Raw genomic sequence first — 19172 nt, forward strand, 5'->3', positions numbered from 1 at the left:
ACATTTGATTTGACGCTAACAATTTATACCTAAGGAATTGGTGCAAAGTATATATATATATATATATATATTATTCCTATAATGATTCCACCACAAATATCTAAATTAATACTCACTAAACGATGTATTTTTTTTATTAATTTACAGCTCAATATATCTAATGCCAAACTGTTCTTGGGATTTGAGGTATTTAGCACTTTAACTGACTGTCATATAAAGTTTGTGTTTCTTTCCTCCAGTTCTGCCTTAGGAAGATAACTATCTCAGCCTCTTGCTTCTCAAAAGTAATTTGCGGTTTTCACTCCTCAGGCATCGCTTCGTGTCATCAATTCCCGTGCCCCTCATAAGACTCTTTAAGAGCACGTGCTGTTAGAATCTACACCCCTTCAAAATGCTACGGAAATTTGTCATTACAAATTGTATCCTTCGAAAAGCTTGAGAGAAATATGGTGTTAAACTCTACAGTATATAACTCTCAGAACAATACAATATTTCTCCTCTAACGTTGCTGTTCGGGTTAACAAGCTACTTACTCTGGACTTTTAGGAAGGTCATGAAGGATATGGGTGGGTGTGTGGACGTCTGGCACTCGTACTCTCCCTCATCGTTCTTCGTGACGTTCAACATGTGTAGGAACCACATCTGTTGGTGAGAAAAGAAAAGACCTTATATACAAGACCCATAACGAAAAAACAAGAGTTGAAGGCTGTACATTTATCAGTAGGAAAATGATCAATATTTTGTTCACTTCTGTATTGTAGAGACGTTTAGAGGTCTACATCATCCAGGAGACTTGAAGAATTGCTCCATAAGTCGTTGATAGAAGACAAAAGTTTTAACTTATGTTGGAGAAAATTTAAGACGCTACATCAAGGTCGCAGGAGAATGGAAGAGGTCATACAATTGCAGTTCTGAGAAAACAAGGGTTTGTTTATCTTAGCTTGTGGTGAAATTGGGGCTTTACGATCGGCACCATTCATATCATAAAGTCAGGAGCATCAGCGTGTACAGTATATTACCTCCCAGATTATTGTGTGGTGAAGGACGCCACTGAAGATCTTAATCACAGAGTCATCATTATCACAATACACGACCTAAACAGTTACAAACATTACCATCATGTTTACAGTGGGAGATTGACGCTGTGCTTCCCATTCTATAAAGTGGATATTAAATAACAGAAGAAAATCCGCTTAATATGAATCAGTCATGAGTCTGTGAGAGGAGTATTTCGTGTGAGTGTTTGTCAAGGGTGCAGTGTAGATCCTGTAACGAGAACTCCTACAAAAAAGGAAAAAAAAAGGAAAAAACATGTCTCAAGGGCCCAAAGGCAAGTCCGGAAGGAGATAAGCAAAGGAAACGAATCGCTGAGTTGTGTGAGACGCGTGTCGGACTCAACACAAAAACATGGCAGTCGATTCTCAATTTTCTGCCTCGGACACAAGGGATTCCTGTGATACGCATGTTCTCGAGTCCAGGAAAATATCAGAACCCAATAATCAATGAATGGTTGTGTGTGTGTGTGTGTGTGTGTGTGTGTGTGTGTGTGTGTGTGTGTGTGTGTGTGTGTGTGTGTGTGTGTGTGTGTGTGTGTGTGTGTGTGTGAGTGTGTGTGCAGATATGTAGGTGGGTTTTTGTGTATGAGTATGTGTGAGAACGTGTGGATATGTTTTATGAACGTATGTATATGTGAGTGCGTTTGTGTACGTGTATGTAGATACCTATGTTAGTGTGTAGGTATGTGTATGGGTGTGTATATGAACTTGAGTGTGGGTGTGGTTGTTCTCGTAGGTGTGTGTGGGTGCGAGTTTCGCGCATTTTTAAAACTACTGAGAAAAACGAAACTGTTTCCTTCGTTAAGTTCGCCTTTGGTTTTCACTTCACTTAAAACACCTGACAAGTTTCCCGTTACGCCTCCTTTAAATTTAAGGGAATATACAGCATCAATTTAATTTTATTAATACAAAAAACAACAACAATTTAATTTTACAACTACAACAACAATAGCAATTTAATTGTACAGCTACAACAAGAACAACAACTTAATTACATCTACAACAACAACAACATTAATTTCAGTTTACAACAACAATACGGCCTTAAACAAAGTTAGATACTCCCCTTGAGATACATTATTTAATTAAGCATCACGCCCTCCCCCTCCTCAAGGACCAAAAATTTCTATGAGTCTTTTCTGAGTACTTGAGACTCTAGATGAATAAAATCCCCCCAAATCTCTTTAGTGGAGAAAATAAACGGGTTGACAGCGAGGAGTGTACGCATAACATACTCCATTAGTACAAGTATGGCAGAGCCCTTAGTGTTTTATGAAGGACTAAGCTTAACTCATTAAGATTTAAATAATGCATCTGAAGATGGACAAGTGGAGTCTGTTTGTATGTGTTAGAGTGATGAGGTGTTGGGAGTATGGAGGAGGAGGGGAGGGTGTGGAGGAGGTGTTGGAGGGAGGAGAAGGTGATGGAAGGGGGAGGATGTGGAGGAGATGTTGGAGAGTGTGTAGGAGTATGGAGTATTGGAGGGGTGTTGAGGAGATGTTGGAGGATAAAGGGTGTGGCGCAAGTGGAGGTGTTGGAGGGTGGAGGAGGAGGATATGTAGGGTATTGCAAGTGGAGATGAAGGAGGAGCTGGTGTTTAAGGTGGAGGTGGAAGGAGGGGGGGGGTGTGAACGAAGAGGTGAAGCTTGAGGAGGAACAGATAGATAAGTCTTCTCCAACATATTAACCTTCTTCGATATGACACACAGTTGTTACTCTTATGACACCTGCACCAGCATCAATTTCATGACATGCAGATCTCAAATGACACCCGCCTTCTTAAAATGACCCCATATATGACACCTATACCTTCATGTGATACCCTTCTCTTCATACACGTGACATAAGACTCTCATGACACACCTCCTTGCATGACATCCTATTTATATGACACACTCACTATCATAACTCACTATCACTCTCCCGCGGCGCATAAAAATCCCCCATATGGCACCAACCATCCCATAAGTTCACACTGCCAGGCTCCTCTTTCTCATAACAATTTCTTTGTGTAACTCCTTCCACAACACCCTCATATAACACCCCCAAACACATGACACCCGCCCCCATGACCTCCAACCTGACATGACACAGGAGCAGGTGTCAGTGTCAGGATCACGTAACACTAGCCACCACCAGCCCCCCACAACCCCCACGCCCCGGAACATTGATTATATGTCAAGATAGAAATTCCTACCTTCTCCCCGCCTGAGAGTAATTTAACAGGCGATAGAGGAGAGTAATATATTTATTTATTTATTTCTATTTGTATCAATATATTTCTAATTTGTGCTTTTATCTATTATTTGCTAGTGAACCGTTTTGTATCTTATCTTCCGTCATTTTCGCCTTTGACTCTTGAATTAGTGGAAGGATTTAGATAATGATTAACGAATAGGTTAAAGTCAATAAGACCATGTAAGGTGAACGACTTCCTTATTGAAGGTTCAGGTCACGCTCTGGGGGTCAAAGGTCAAAGGAGGGTAATTTCCTCTGTTTGGAAACCATTATTGGTTTTACGGATTTTCTTGTTTTATTTGTTACTTGCAAAATTACCCGGTTTAACTCGGGTTAGGTATATGCTGTGTAACCTTGACTGTCCCAGTCTACCTTTTCTGATACGAGTAACCACTTCAACCTAACCTAACCTAACCTAACCTAACATTGACTGTCACAGTTTGCCCTCCCTAACGGGTAATCACCTCCCGCAATCGCTGTGGTGATATCTCAGTCCTGACCCGGATCTCTCGGAGGTCCGTGGTCAATAGTAATACCAAGGTGTACAACTTTGGTTCCCATGTAATATGTTGTGACAGATGTGTCCTGTCATGTTGTCGCCCCTTCAATCGGTTCATCCATCTCGCTTCAAACAACCCGCCATCATTCTTCACCAGCACGTCCAACATTATGAACCATTCAACACCATGAACGCCTATCATGCACGATCACTGCTGCTTCCTGGATGTTCGGTCTTCTATCCAGTACCTCTTTCTTCCCATCCTTGCACCTCCTCTTCTACATCTCCTATCATCCTCCCCTGAATTAAATAATGTAAACATCTCTCGATATTCATTCTTTATGTATTTTCATATTACTTCACTTCAACAGATCCTGATTGACCTTCTTTCTGATGCTTCATTTACTTCCGCATCTCTGTTTTGTCTACGTTTAATATTCCTTATATCATATTCATATTCCTTCTCAAGTAGGTCATTATTTACTTGAATTGCATCTTATTCACTTTTTCCTTCATGAAGTGTTCACACCTTACACCCGTTCATAAGTATTGGCTTAAATATTTCCCATTATATCTGTCCTTGTGTGGTCCTCTTATGACGCCGTAAAAATACAAAATGATCTAACACACAATTTTCAGCGACATTTAATACGTTCACGGTGCAGGAAACTTGTGGGAAAGTGACGAGATTCTCATCAATGTTGAAACAAGGTCAAGGTTTAGGTGTACCAGAGAAAAGGACGACTACCACGACAACAACGACGACTATATAACATTGAGGACGAGGTCGTCAACTGAGGTACACACGTCGTAAACTCTCCGACACTCGCTGGAATTGATCTTAAATAGGCGTCGACAAGAGTTCTGGGTGTAGTTCTGTTTCATTTCATATCATTTAGTCTTCCAAAACATCTGATCGCTTCTTTCATTGAACTGTACTCTCTCTCTCTCTCTCTCTCTCTCTCTCTCTCTCTCTCTCTTACACCTCATTCGGTTATGGTTTTAATGAACCCACTACCGCAACTCTTACACTCCCTCTCCTGTAGATCCTTTCTTCTCAAGTACCACTCTAGCTCCCTACCTCCCTCCTTCACTCCGTCCCGACTACCCTTCCAGCCCCCTTCTTCCTTCCTTTACCCTCCCATATGATATTCCGTATCACGTGTTCTTCCTGATCCCTTACTGTGATCCTTTACCAATTAATTTCTTTCTTTTCTTCATTATCTCTTACCATTTACTTCCTCCTTCAATTCTTTCTTTATATAATCCTCCAGTTCTCCTTCCACTAGTGACATACACAACCTCTCTCTCTCTTTCTCTCTCTCTCTCTCTCATCTCCTTCCCCCCTTCAACACGGGGCTTAACTCACTGCGACTTAAGCTGGTAGCGCCCAGGCATTACCATAGCGTCTGGTCATTACGTTAGCCAGGGCCCGGTGAGGAGGCACAGGCAGCACTCTCCCTTAATTACCAGCCTCTCCCGCCTCCCTAACACCACGCCTGCATTAATGTTGAGGGGCAGGGAGAGGAGAGTGGGAGGGAGGGGTATGGAGAGGTGAGAATAGGAGGGCAGAAGCGGAAAGACGAGAGAGACGTCTTAGAGAGAGAGAGAGAGAGAGAGAGAGAGAGAGAGAGAGAGAGAGAGAGAGAGAGAGATGAATCATATGAAATGCGATTATGATAGATAACAGGAATATTGTCGTCTCAAGGGATGGATGGGAAGGGTAGGGGGAGGAGAGGAAGGGTAGGGGAGGGAGAAGAAGATAAGTAAGAAAGAAGAGGAGATCGACGATTGAGAGGGAAAGAGATAGTGAGATGAATCATAGAATACTAGATAATGATAGATAAGAGGGGGAGAGATGTCATCTCAAGGGATAGAAGGAAATGAAGAGGAAAGAAGAGAGAGGGGGAGATAGACAGGTAAGCGCGAGACGAATCTTAAAAGACATGAACGTGATAGATTAGAGTGAACGTCTGTCGTCTGGGCGGTGACAAAACCCTCCATTAATATGGAGGAAGAGAGCAAGGGAGAAAAGGGAGAAGGATAGAACAAGAAACAGACGAGAGAGCGAGATAGAGAGAAAGAATATGTGAACAATGAGGAAACATGTGACAGAAGAGGGCGGCCACTTGTCGTCTTAGCCTTGACTTATACCAAGTCATATCTCACCAAGATTAATTTTAGTAATCCACTCCCACACCTGAAGACTTCTTACAAGCCTGGAGTTAAGCCGCGTCGAAGTTGCACCTAAGAGTTTGTCGCACGAGCCACGCTACGGAGACCATGTGTAATATATCTGCCACAGTTTATGCCGGAGTAACTCTCAACTACGACCTTCTGTAAAGATGCAGTTGATGAATTGAGGTGTACGTGAGTCTAGGGGGTCGTACACAATAGAGGGTGATGTAGAGACTGCAGGTATTTACGCAGATGTTTTAAGATTTAGTAATGTATGGAATAGTCAGGAAATACGGTCCCATGTTGTTGTTGTTGTTTTTTATCTTTAGACGTAAAATTTGCATAGGAAGAGGGATCCCCCATTAATTCCCGGAGCTTGTAAAGGTGTGCACTGAGAAAGTATCGCTGTGAATAATGAGTCAGCTCAGATTGGCACATATTTTATGTCCAGTGGTATTTTCGAGGCTTGAACGTGGTACGAGCGTCCCTTTGGCGAGACCAATAATTTACTGACAGTAAAATAGATGAAAGTGAAACGAAGAATAGTGGAAAAACTATTACCCTGTAAGATTAACAGAATCTATGCTGGAAATGAGAACAATTATCTGTACAGCAAAGACATTCCTCTAAGGGGTGACAGACTGCTTTACTTCGTTGTCATTACTTTTAAATATACTTTGTCCTCACGTCTCCCCAAACACTTTCCATCACCTTAATGTCATCATATGAGTGCTGTATGAATTAACCTCAGGTGTTTAAAAATTGTCTCTGATAGCTTGTGTTTTTAAATAGCTCACTAGTTCATCCTTAATTCTGCACTCCATGGTTTAACCCTCGATGGATGATAAAATAATCAGTATATGAGTACCTGGGACTGGACTATACCATTACTTTCTTCCCTGGTGTGTGGACAACTGGACATCATTTTTATCTAGTTAAGATGACTTTAATGAGTCTGTTTGTTCCTACTCTTAACATCTTGACAAATCTCCATTGAGTTTTCATATTGTCTTCTATTCTTCTTCTTCATCTTCTTTCTGGTAGCGTTTCTATTTATTTAATGTTTTTATTATTCTTTGTTCTTCTATGGCCCCACTGTCTTGTAAGTTCTTTGGTTCCACTGTCTTGTATAACCTATGGCCCCACTGTCTTATATAACCTATGGTCCCACTGTCTTGTATAACCTATGGCCCCACTGTCTTGTATATCCTATGGCCCCCATCACTTTGTATAACCTATGTAGTCCCACTGTCTTGTATATCCATGCTCCTCACTCTCTCTTGTATATCCTAGTGGTCCCACTTGTCTTGTATATCCTATGGCCCCACTGTCTTGTATAACCTATGGCCCCATCTTTGTTCCAGGTATATCCCATGGCCCCAATTGTCTTGTATAACCTATGGTCCCACTCTCTCTTGTATATCCTATGGCCCCACCTCGTCTTGCAGTATATCCTATACCCTCACTCTCTTGTAGATATCCTATGGCCCACTGGTTCAGTATCCTATGTTCCCACTGTCTTGTATATCCCATGGTCTCCACTGTCTTGTATAACCCAGGTCCCACTGTCTTGTATATCCTATGGTCCCACTCTCTCTTTGAAAATCCCATGGCCCCACTGTCTTAGGGGGAGCAACCTGTGGGTCCCACTGTCTCATAACCTATGGTCCCACTCTCTTGTATAAATCCCTCATGGTCCCAATTTCTTGTATATGCAACCCAGGCCCCACTGTCTTGTATAACCTATGGTCCCACTTTCTTGTATAACCTGGTGGTCCCACTGTTCTTGTGTATAAACCTATGGTCCCACTGTCTTATATCCTATATTCCCCACTGGTCTTGTATGCAACCTATGGTCCCACTCTCTTGTATAACCTATGGTCCCACTGTCTTGTATAACCTATGGCCCCACTGTCTTATATAACCTATGGTCCCACTCTCTTGTATAACCTATGGCCCCACTCTCTTGTATAACCTATGGCCCCACTCTCTTGTATAACCTATGGTCCCACTCTCTTGTATAACCTATGGCCCCACTGTCTTGTATATCCTATGGTCCCACTGTCTTGTATAACCTATGGTCCCACTCTCTTGTATATCCTATGGCCCCACTGTCTTGTATAACCTATGGTCCCACTCTCTTGTATAACCTATGGTCCCACTGTCTTGTATAACCTATGGCCCCAATTGTCTTGTATAACCCATGGTCCCACCTCTCTGTATATCCTATGGTCCCAATTTCTGTATATAACCCTATGGTCCCACTGTTCTGTATAACCTATGGCCCCACTCTCTGTATAACCTATGGCCCCACTGTCTTGTATAACCTATGGTCCCACTTCTCTTGTGGCAACCTATGGCCTCACTGTCTTGTATATCCTATGGCCCCACTCTCTCTTGTATATATCCTATGGCCCCACTCTCTGTATATATCCTATGGCCCCCACTCTCTTATATATCCCATGGCCCCACTTCTCTTGTATAACCCATGGTCCCACTCTTGTATAACCCATGGCCCCACTGTCTTGTGGCAACCTATGGGCCCCACTGTCTTGTAAGTAACCCATGGCCCCACTCCTCTCAGTATAACCCATGGTCCCACTGTTCTAAGCAACCTATACTCTTGTATATCCTATGGCCCCACTGTCTTGTATAACCTATGGTCCCACTGTCTTGTATAACCTATGGCCCCACTGTCTTGTATAACCTATGGCCCCACTCTCTTGTATAACCTATGGCCCCACTCTCTTGTATAACCTATGGTCCCACTCTCTTGTATATCCTATGGCCCCAGTTTCTCTGTATTATTTTGGTGTTTACTTCCCTATCCCACCGCTTGTATTATCCCGTTATACTGTGTCATTTCTTCTCTATCCCCACATGTTATATGATACCACATGATATTTTACTGTTCACTTATAAACGCAGAATTTGGATGTTTTGATAATCTATAAAATTCGGCCGTGAAATATTGTTATTGTGCATTGTGTTTGTGTTGATTTATGGTGATTGATATAACATGATCGATGATTGATGATAGTGATGTATAATGATGGATGTTGGTTAATGATTATGAGTGATGATGATGATGATGATGAAGATGATGATGATGATGATGATGATGATTTTTTTGTTTTTACGGGGAATAGCCCACCCAGACAGGTCAACGACCCACAACTGGCTACAAATGAAAATGAGTAAAAAAAAGAACAAATAGAAGAGGATAAAGACTATGTTAATCTACACCACGAAGATGACGAGAAACCAAAAGAAGGCAAAGCATTCCATAGTATGGGCCTGCGGACAAGACGGAAACATGAGCCCACTGCCCTGCCGACGGTATACAAGATAAATTAATGAAACTGATAATACTGATTGGTGATGGTGATGATGAAACTGATGGGAGTGAATGGTGATAGACGAATAATGCTCTTAAAATGCTTGAAAAACGATAATAATAAGTGTTAATATCTGAAAAACTGGGTGTACATTTACTATTGGCTTATACACCACACCATAAGATACCATGTGCACGGGAACCTCTGTTATGACTTAAAATATGAACAAAAACACTTCGAAAACCATGAGTACCTGAGAATAGGTTATTGAGTGAGTAAAACAATACTTAAAGAGGAAAATATCCCTCAAGAGCGAAAAAAAAAAATTCTACCAGTTAGGTCAGGAAAGGTAACACAAAGCATACACCTCTGTTATAATGTCTTAACATTTAAGTATATACGTTACCACATTTGATAAACCTGGTATGAAAAAGACAATATGTCCAGGTTACATTAGACATATTATTGCTGATTAAAAATGCTGTCACAATACTGCCATTGTCTTTAGCATTTGTACATCACTAAATAAACCAGCGCAAAGTAGCATAATTTCACTTGCAAAATAACTATTCAGTATTTTCATGTATAAAGGACATTCTCTGCAACACCTATTCTTCAAACACCTTTATATTGTTTCCGTATGTTTATCTGTTGGATCAATTACTTTGTCTATCTGTCTTTCTGAATGTATATGGGAGTGAGTTTGTGTTATATAAGTCTGTATGTATAGCAATACCTTATACACATACCTGTTGTGTCGGACGGGTGTGTGATGGTGGCATACGTTAAACAGAGAGTAAGCCAACACTTTCTTCCCCCATAAAGCCTGGGTTAAGTAGACTAGATGGCCTTACGAGTTTTAAGCCTCCAAGCCCCTTCTTAGTTGTGGCCGAGGGAGGGAGCACACACACACTCTCTCTCTCTCTCTCTCTCTTTGTGTCTACGCCAACCTGAATGTGTCACCTTTTATTCTATGCACCTTTTGTTTTTGTTTTTCTGGTTGTTCGCATGTCTCTCTTTTGTGTCTGTTTTCCTTCTCTCTGACTCCTCTCCTTTTCCTGCCTCTAATTTAGCCCTTATCTTTTTTCCTTCCTTTTCTTTATTTTTCTCTCTCTTCCTCCCTCTACCTTAATATTTCCATCCCTCCCTCCCTCCCTCCCTCTTCTTCCATCTGCTTTAGTCCTTACCTTTCTTCCTCCCTTTTCCTTAATCCCTCCCTCCCTCTACCTCAATGTTTCCCCCCCCCCCTCTACCTCACAATTTCTCTCTCTCTCTTTCCCTCCCTCCTCTCTGCCTCAAACATTCTCTTTCTCTTTCCATTCCTCCTTCTTCTGCCTCTGATTTGCCCTTCCTGCCTCCCTCTGCCTCATCCTTAATCTTTCCTCCCTCCTTCCTCAATCTCATTTTGACACGACAGAAAGAAAGTTACAAAAGCTTTGACTGACCTGTGTGTGGCGGGAGTCCTTCTTGTGAGAGTGTCTGGAGTGTGACACGAAGATGCGGTGGTCGCCCGTATACTGCGTCTCCCCCATGGCCAGAAGCTGCATGTCCTTCCGTCTGACCCATGACACACGCTGCGGGAGACCAGACAACGGGGCTCGTATTAAAATGGTGTCCTGTTTAATGTAAAGAATGGTGGTTAATTTTTATCTCCCTTACAGCTGAGATACAGTGGCCGTAATAAAAGGGTATCCGTGTTATAAAAGTAGTAAAATTATAAGACTTTTTCAAGGCAGATATAGTGGTCGTATTACAAGGGTATCCGGTGACTAAAAGGAGTAAATCTCCAGTGTTTGATACCCTAGATATAGTGGAGTTAGTTGTTATGTCCTTTTAAAGGTCGATTTTTTTTAGCCTTTGCGCTGCCCAGGTGTATAGCGGCCGTATAAGAAGGGTGTCTCAATTAAAAAGATGGATTAATTTCAAGTCCTTGATACCCTAGATACATCGGCCACATTACAAAGGTCTCCGGTTAATAGGAGGTAAAGTTTTAGGGCTTCACACTTACCTGCTGCCTTAATGAAACTGGTGGGTTGAAGGACAGGAAACCTCAACAACTTAGCGTAAATGCCTCAGAGTTTCGAGTTCATTTAACCTACGCTCTTGACATTGAGCTGAAGTTGGGTGAATATTCCCTTGATGAATATGCGTTTGAGTATGGACGTTTAAGTTTGGGATGATAAATATTTCGATAAATAATAAGTTACTGGTGTATGTGGTGGCAATGTTTGCATTCCTTATATTTTGTTTGAATTTGGAGGATATGAGTTGGCTGTTTTTATTTTTTAAGTCTTTTCTTAACATTTCCTCCACTGGTTTTACATTATTTTATCATTTACTATTTCCCCCTTTGTGAGAGTTTTGTTTCCCTAGTACGACGCCACGCAGAAGTGATAGAGGAATAGTGGTAATAAATACATCAATATGTTTTTCTATTTTTAATAATATAAGAAGAAATATATTATATGCCCAATTTACTTTTACCAAAATATCTATGGTGAAGTTCTTGATTTGGTGATTTTCATCTATTGAGTACATTTGTGTGTATGTAATAATAATAATAGTTATAATAATAATAATAATAATAATAATAATAATAATAATAATAATAATAATAATAATAATAATAATAATAATAATAATAATAATAATAATAATAATAATAATAATAATAATTAACGGTTTATTGAGAAAGTTCTGTAGCCCGAAGGCTGAAAATATATATTAGGCAAAAATTACTTATTACATGCAAGGACATGGGGTAGGTGGGTCGTTTAACAAAAGCTTTGCGTGTGTGTGTGCGTGTGTGTGTGTGTGTCAACATAAAACATCTCAATAAATGTCTTCCTTGCGCGCAAACATATGAATTTATAACATTTAATAAATTTAAGGTTGATAACCTAACATCTCGTGGAGGCCGTTGAGTTACGATTATTGAGTCTTATAAACACATTCCCTCAAAAGAGAAAAGAACTTTTAAGAAACTTGTTAAATAATCATACACATCAGTCAACATACACAGGGCTGTCTTGAACCTTGTACATAAATACTGGTTAATAGAAGTGACACCTGTAAAGATTTGAATAAGTTGACAGATAAAAGATTAACAGAAAATTCTTGGAATGAAAAGAATAAAACACGTTGTGACAGTGACAGGACGAGAACAAGAAAAAGACAGATGTTTAATTCAACACTTTCACGAATAGGAACACTCAGCACGAACAAGGGGAATCTCTTTTTCTTTCTCTCTCTTATATGTGAGAAATATTTTTACTGGCTATTAATTCATGGTTAAAAAATATTTGGTGTGTATATGTAATGTAGTAATTGTTTTAGTATGAAGGAGATAAAAACATGGTGCCTTAAACTCACCCTTAGAACCTTCAGTGTATTGATCACCAAATGTTAATTACGAACACGAGTTATCGTTACAGACACGGACAAAATGAGACGCAATTGGATAATAATTTTCATGTCGCATTTCATTACACGTTTGGAGTCAATGTTGTGGACAGATATTAATGGTGTTATTCCAACCAAGAATGATTTTTTTCAATATTTCCCAGAATTTCTCTGGTAATGGTGTTTGGCCAAGGCGCTTGAAGGATGGTGATTGATTTAATATTAAGCTAAAAATATAATGTAATACTTGGCTGAAGTCACGGCTCAATACTTGACGGATGTTTATGATCACTTCACATGTTTAGAGAGAAACTTCTTGGAGTCAATCGAAACGTCGTCACATGTTTACTTTGCTCAACACTTACATGTTTATAATATTATATTATATTATATTATATTATATTATAATATATTATATTATATTATATTATATTATATTAGATTATATTAGATTATATTAGATTATATTATATTATATTATATTATATTATATTATATTATATTATATTATATTATATTATATTATAATATATTATATTATATTATATATATTATATTATATTATATTATATTATATTATATTATATTATATTATATTATATTATATTATATTATATTATATTATATATTAATAATAATGAAAACAAAATCGGAATCAAAATATATAGCGTCAAATTTCCTAATGTATTGTCAACACGTCATGAATCAAATTAATATGAATGATTATGATTGACATTTGAATAATGCTAATATAACATCTAAGGGCAATTTTTTTTTCTAATACTCCTTCTAACACTCGAGAAAAAAGTCTGCATTCCCATAGTCACTAGATCAGGGGTTCTCAACCAGGGGGGAATTCCCCCCAGGGGGGGAATTCAGGTTTTCAGGGGGGGGGGAAACTGATTCGGGAGCAAGAGATATGTTCGATGAGAAATCAATCACAGAATTTTGGCCCTTGATGTGCGATTCCTACCCAAAAGTGGCAGAAAGAGTTATCCGTGCATTGCTTCCGTTTGTGTCGACATATCTTTGTGAGTCAGGCTTTTCAACTCTGTTGCAAATTAAAACGAAGCAACGTAGTAGATTAGAGGTAGAAAATGACCTGCGTTGTGCCCTTTCAAGCACTCCTCCGCGTATCCCAGAATTGGCGAAGAAAAAACAATCACAGGTTTCTCATTGACTGTGATCTTCATCTGAATAAAATTAATTACAAATTTACAATATCCTGGTATTCTATTGAACTTTTTGTTTATTGCATTATGCTTCAGTTTGGTCTGTTAAGTAATTCATTATAAATAAAAAAAAACTATTTTACTTTTATTCAAGTTTTATAAATCCATCAACATTTTCAATTGGCATTTAATATGTAAAACTCCACTATAAAAATAATCCATGTAAAATTGTAAATGTATATGTACTAATATGGAAAAAATAAAGGATTTTCAGTATTATATGCATATTATTTGGAATGCACTTTTTGAGGCAGACAATCTTGGAAAGGAGGGGGGAATGACATTCTGACATATGGTGAAAGGGGTGCATGGGGCAAACAAGGTTGAGAACCACTGCATTAGATGTTTATAAAGGCATCAAGGGGGTAGAAACTTTGCTTATAGCTGGATATCGAGAAACTCAGGGCTCCTTGTAACTGGGCTTCATTATTGAAATACAAATCAAAAGTAATCAATGAAGAATTAATTTAATTTACTCTATCTTACACGTACTGTTACTTGCACATACAGAGAAGGAGTGAACCATCACGTTCGACAGACCGTGGCTGTTCCTGGTAATTGGTGAAAATATTGACGAATCTGTTTTTTAAGGTCTCAAAGTGTTAGCTAGTGTTAGCTATTTTTTGAGGCTCACAGGGTGTAACTTGCCGGTGTCGGTGACTAAAAGTTATTATCAATACTTGTCAAAATATTTACGCTATGAACGGCTACCGTAATATAGTAAAAGTAACTCTATTTCGATGTAAACATGAAAGCTATTGATAATAATCGCATTGTTTAACTATATTACGCTATGGGTTAATTATAAAACCATAAACTTATCAATTCCTGGAACTAGTGTGTGCTCAAAAAGGGTTAAATTAATTTTTATAAGCGCTGTAAAATTGGCGTTACACAAATTTTTATTTGGAGGGATTCAAAGGGGAATAAAGTCCTTGATTATTAACATAATGATAGAGAATATGACTAATATTCAGTATATATACAGTATATATATTGGATTTTTCACTTCAGTTGAGATATACTATATTATATGAATAATAGTTGCACATTCAATGACTTAATTGGTGTTTCACGGCTGATTGCGCCCAAAAGCTTGAAATACCGATTTACGATAACCTGACCTGGTGAAAGTTCCTGCAGCTTTCCCTAAAGTTGACTCTACACTCTTGTTGTTTATAAATTAAAACTCTGAGTTTATTTGAGGTTATCTATCTATCTATCTATCTATCTATCTATATCTATCTATCTATCTATCTATCTATCTATCTATCTATCTATCTATCTATCTATCTGTGTGTCTGTCTGTCTGTCTGTCTGTCTGTGTCTGTCTGTCTGTCTGTCTGTCTGTCTGTCTGTCTGTTTATCTGTCTGTCTGTCTAAGAGAAGAGTTAAGAGAACGATGAAGTTAATTTTCTGCTAACTCAAGAAAAGTTCCCCGAGTGTTGAAGACATAACTGGTCTCTTCAACCTCTTAGTAACATGATAATCCACCCAGGTGTTTGTTCCACCACCGTCAATCACTACCATTTACCGCTGAAGACACCAGGGCTACTGCACAATGAGGTATTACAATCCCCCATTCAAATCGGAAATTGAACCCCTGACCTCTCATTTGTGCATTGAACGTTCGACCAATTGACCAATGGAGCCTTCACACACACACACACACACACACACACACACACACACACACACAACAAGTAAATAATTCAAATACAATCATACAATAAAAGGCACAGAATCATCTTCTTTAAGCTACTACAGTCAGAAATATTTCAAGCTTCCCTCCCACAAAAAAAAAAAAAACGAGAAGGCGAAAGCAAACAGCGGCGAAAAATACAAACAGAAAGTGGTAACAAATTTCCGGGTGGAGAATACATCACCCTAACATTTTTGTTTTGTTTCTGTTCTAGAAAATACTGAAGTAAATCTGGATATGCGTTCTAAAAGTCACACCGTGTTAGAAATAATGGCAAGAAAAACGTGAGATAAACACAGCTGCCATAAGCTTTAGTTTTCAATTGGTTCTAGTCAGCCTCTCAAGCCCCTCTACCCCCTCCTCGCCTTACCTTTCCGATGGATGTTTTTGTTTCTTTTGCCTCGAGTGTGAGGGATGTTTAATTTTCTTCGAAGGAGGCTTAACGCAAGCTACACTTGCTATCATTTAACCAAACATACTTTAATCTGGCTAAGCAAAGCCAAACCAAGCCAAGCCAAGCCAAGCCAAGCCAAGCTAAGCCAAACCAAGCCAAGCTAAGCCAAGCCTACCCTTCCCACATCAAGTTAATCCTAACCTAATTTAGGCAAAGCTAACCTAAAGCAACCAAGTGAATCCTGACCTAACTTATCCAAGCCTAACCTAACCTAACAATCTAATAAATCCTAACCTAACCTAACCTAACCTAACCTAACCTAATTTAGCCTAATCAAACATAACCTAATCTAACCTTGCCTAACCGAACCTAACCTAAATTGACTTAACCTAACCTAAACTAAGAACCTTAGGGTAGTATTGGTTAAGTTAGATTAGCCAGTTAATGCAGTCTTCTAGGAAAATAAACAGTTACTAAGAGTTAATCACAGGTTTTAGAAAACAAAAACATCCCTCCCCTGCGGAAAACATAAGATAGCCAGGTAAATAAAAGCGTCAAAAAGGCTTACTGAATGCAGTCAGAAAAATTGATTGTTTAAGCTCAGAGTGATCTTAATCGAGGTATTTTCTTTAACACTGTCCCCATTTCTACCTTTTGTGTGAGGAGTAATATTCTTATATGTGTGCAGTCTATTGTAGTGTATATTATTGAGAGAGAGAGAGAGAGAGAGAGGTAAAACGATAAGATGAATAAAAGAATAAAATGAAAGGTATCCTGAACCTCATTAAAGAAAGAAAACTACATCAACGACAATGGAAGTAATGCAAAGAAAACGAGGTAACACACACACACACACACACACACACACACACACACACACACACACACACACACTTAAAGGCAAGGAAGGAAGGAGTTCGCAGGCAGGACCGCAGCAAGGGTTCTCCCCCCCTCACCCCCCCTTCCCCACGACCTGTTACAAGAACACAACAAAGAAGCACAGCACACAACTCTCAGTGAAAGGCTCAAGGGGATCATCTCAAGATAAAGAAAGGTTTATTAAAATCTTCCCCAGAGGCAATCATAACTTCCGTAATCATTTGCAAAACTTTGGGAGGAGGAGGAACACAGCCGCTGAGGGCGTCTTAGGGCAGATGAACTTTGAAGAAGTGTGATGAACGACCCGTTGATGGGGCCACTCGTCTTCAAAAATATAAACACGTCTAGTTCTCTTTTCCTGTAGCCACATGTAGATATATTTCTGTCCTTATTCCCTAATGTTAGCACCTGAAGCTTAAGAAACATAAACTTCATACTTCAGTCCCTTATCCCCTGTATCTTCAGAAATATATGCTTCAGTCCTATATTTTGTAACGTTACGTCCTATAATCAGAAATATTTAAATCCAGTTAGGATAAAGTTCTTTAGGCTATGTATAAGTAAGTATATATGGGTTAAGTAAGATTGTCAATTGGGTTAGGTGAGGTTAGGTTCAGCTAGATTTGTTTAGTTCCGTTTAGGTTAGTTTACGGTTTCTGCAACCATTGTGCTGTGCTATCGTGCTTTAACAAATATACACGGAAGTTCAGTGGATATTTTCAACATTGCTTGAAGAGGGAGACAATACAATCACCCGGGCGATATAACCTTAGTTGATGAAGCCCTTCTCAAATCAATAGTACAATACCACTTCAAGCACTGCAACAGTTTTGTCCTCGTCTGGCAGTGAGGGGCGGAGAGTGGGGGGGGGGGGCATTTCACACGTGACTCCTGTTAGACAATATACCTCATAAACTGGTGGGCCAATTTTGTCGAGACGCCAAAGGTGAGTTGGGTCTTGACCACGGAGGAACTGGTCTAGTTTTAGAACAAAATGGGTTTTAAAAATTTAAGGTCACAGTTGATACGTGCCAGACACTTCAGGACGGCAGTTTTTATTGTGAACGCTGTGCTGGTAAGCAGCACACTGCACTACTGTATATACTCAGCCTTCGGTACACGGAGAGGTTGTATGGCCGACACTTGACTCGAGTGCTTACGCCTCCCCGCCTATAAATTTAGGTACCCACTGAGGGCTGCGTCAACCTGGGCTGCATTAAATCATCTTTCCTGAGGACAGAAGGCAAGCGCTATACCAACTCGGCCGCGGCACCTAGTTTATAGACAATAACAAGTGTATAATGAAAATAGTGTAGAGGATTTAACCTATAAAAAAACTTAAGGACGAAGAGCCGCGTTTGAGTGTTGAATATACTGTAGAGATGAAGTTGAAAGTGAAGGGCAAATTCTTTATAAAAATCACACAGACAAAAGCATTTTCACGTTTTATAGGGATGGTGAATGCATGAATAATGGCCAGGCACTGAGGAAGATTTATGAGAGAAGGGTGAGAGCAAAAGGACAAAAGGCAGACAAAACAATAGCTGAATGAACTACTGAAGGCTGGGACTGTATTTGGGAAACAATACCACACGAAAACATTAATAAAGATCTCGTGGTGTAAGTAAATAGTGTTGATAGGTGGGGACACTTTTGCAAATCAGTGTTCGTTTACATAATCAATGAGCTTAAGAACGTTTCTGTATCACACAAATTTAGTCCTTGTGGTAATTTGGGCTAGATTGAAGGATAGTATTAATATATTGTGAGATTTTGTGAGAATGGTGCCAACAATAACAAATTCGGCCTACGCATGTAAAACTGTTCACTCTGCACTCTAAAATAAAATTCTCTAAATTACATAGCTGTTACCTTTGTAAAGTATAAGTCTGAGGCAAATAATATGTCTTCCCACGCGTTATTATTTAACAGGAACAGTTTTGTATAGTGGACACCCTCTTTAGGTTTGATAAGGTTGGTTTAAGGTGAAATAAGCTACTGGGTTAATCTTTAAATGATCCAATAGTTCAAAAACAAAATTATTTGGCATGTTAATAGAGGTTTTAATTAGAACTAAATAATTGACTACCCATCACACAGACACACACACACACACACACACACACACACACACACACACACACACACACACACACACACACACACACACACACACACACACACCTTCCCTCCCTCCCAGTGTTCAACCATTTGAAATTGCCAACAAACTCCTGATATTTAAATCCAAACGCTCC

At 39.3% G+C, this 19172-nt stretch overlaps 1 protein-coding gene across 1 annotated transcript in view; it reads right to left on the reverse strand.

Annotated features, from left to right (window-relative positions):
* Positions 1-19172, reverse strand: part of LOC121865768 — a 53236-nt gene that overhangs the window by 25155 nt on the left and 8909 nt on the right. Inside the window, exons 3-4 of the mRNA XM_042365357.1 lie at positions 10754-10882; positions 534-642 (exon numbers count right to left, since the gene is read on the reverse strand). Coding sequence (XP_042221291.1) covers positions 534-642; positions 10754-10882 — 238 coding nt within the window. The remainder of the gene's footprint in view (positions 1-533; positions 643-10753; positions 10883-19172) is intronic.

Source organism: Homarus americanus, unplaced genomic scaffold, assembly GCF_018991925.1.
Source record: "Homarus americanus isolate GMGI-L3 unplaced genomic scaffold, GMGI_Hamer_2.0 scaffold51859, whole genome shotgun sequence".
In the NCBI taxonomy this organism is placed as follows: Eukaryota; Metazoa; Arthropoda; class Malacostraca; order Decapoda; family Nephropidae; genus Homarus; species Homarus americanus.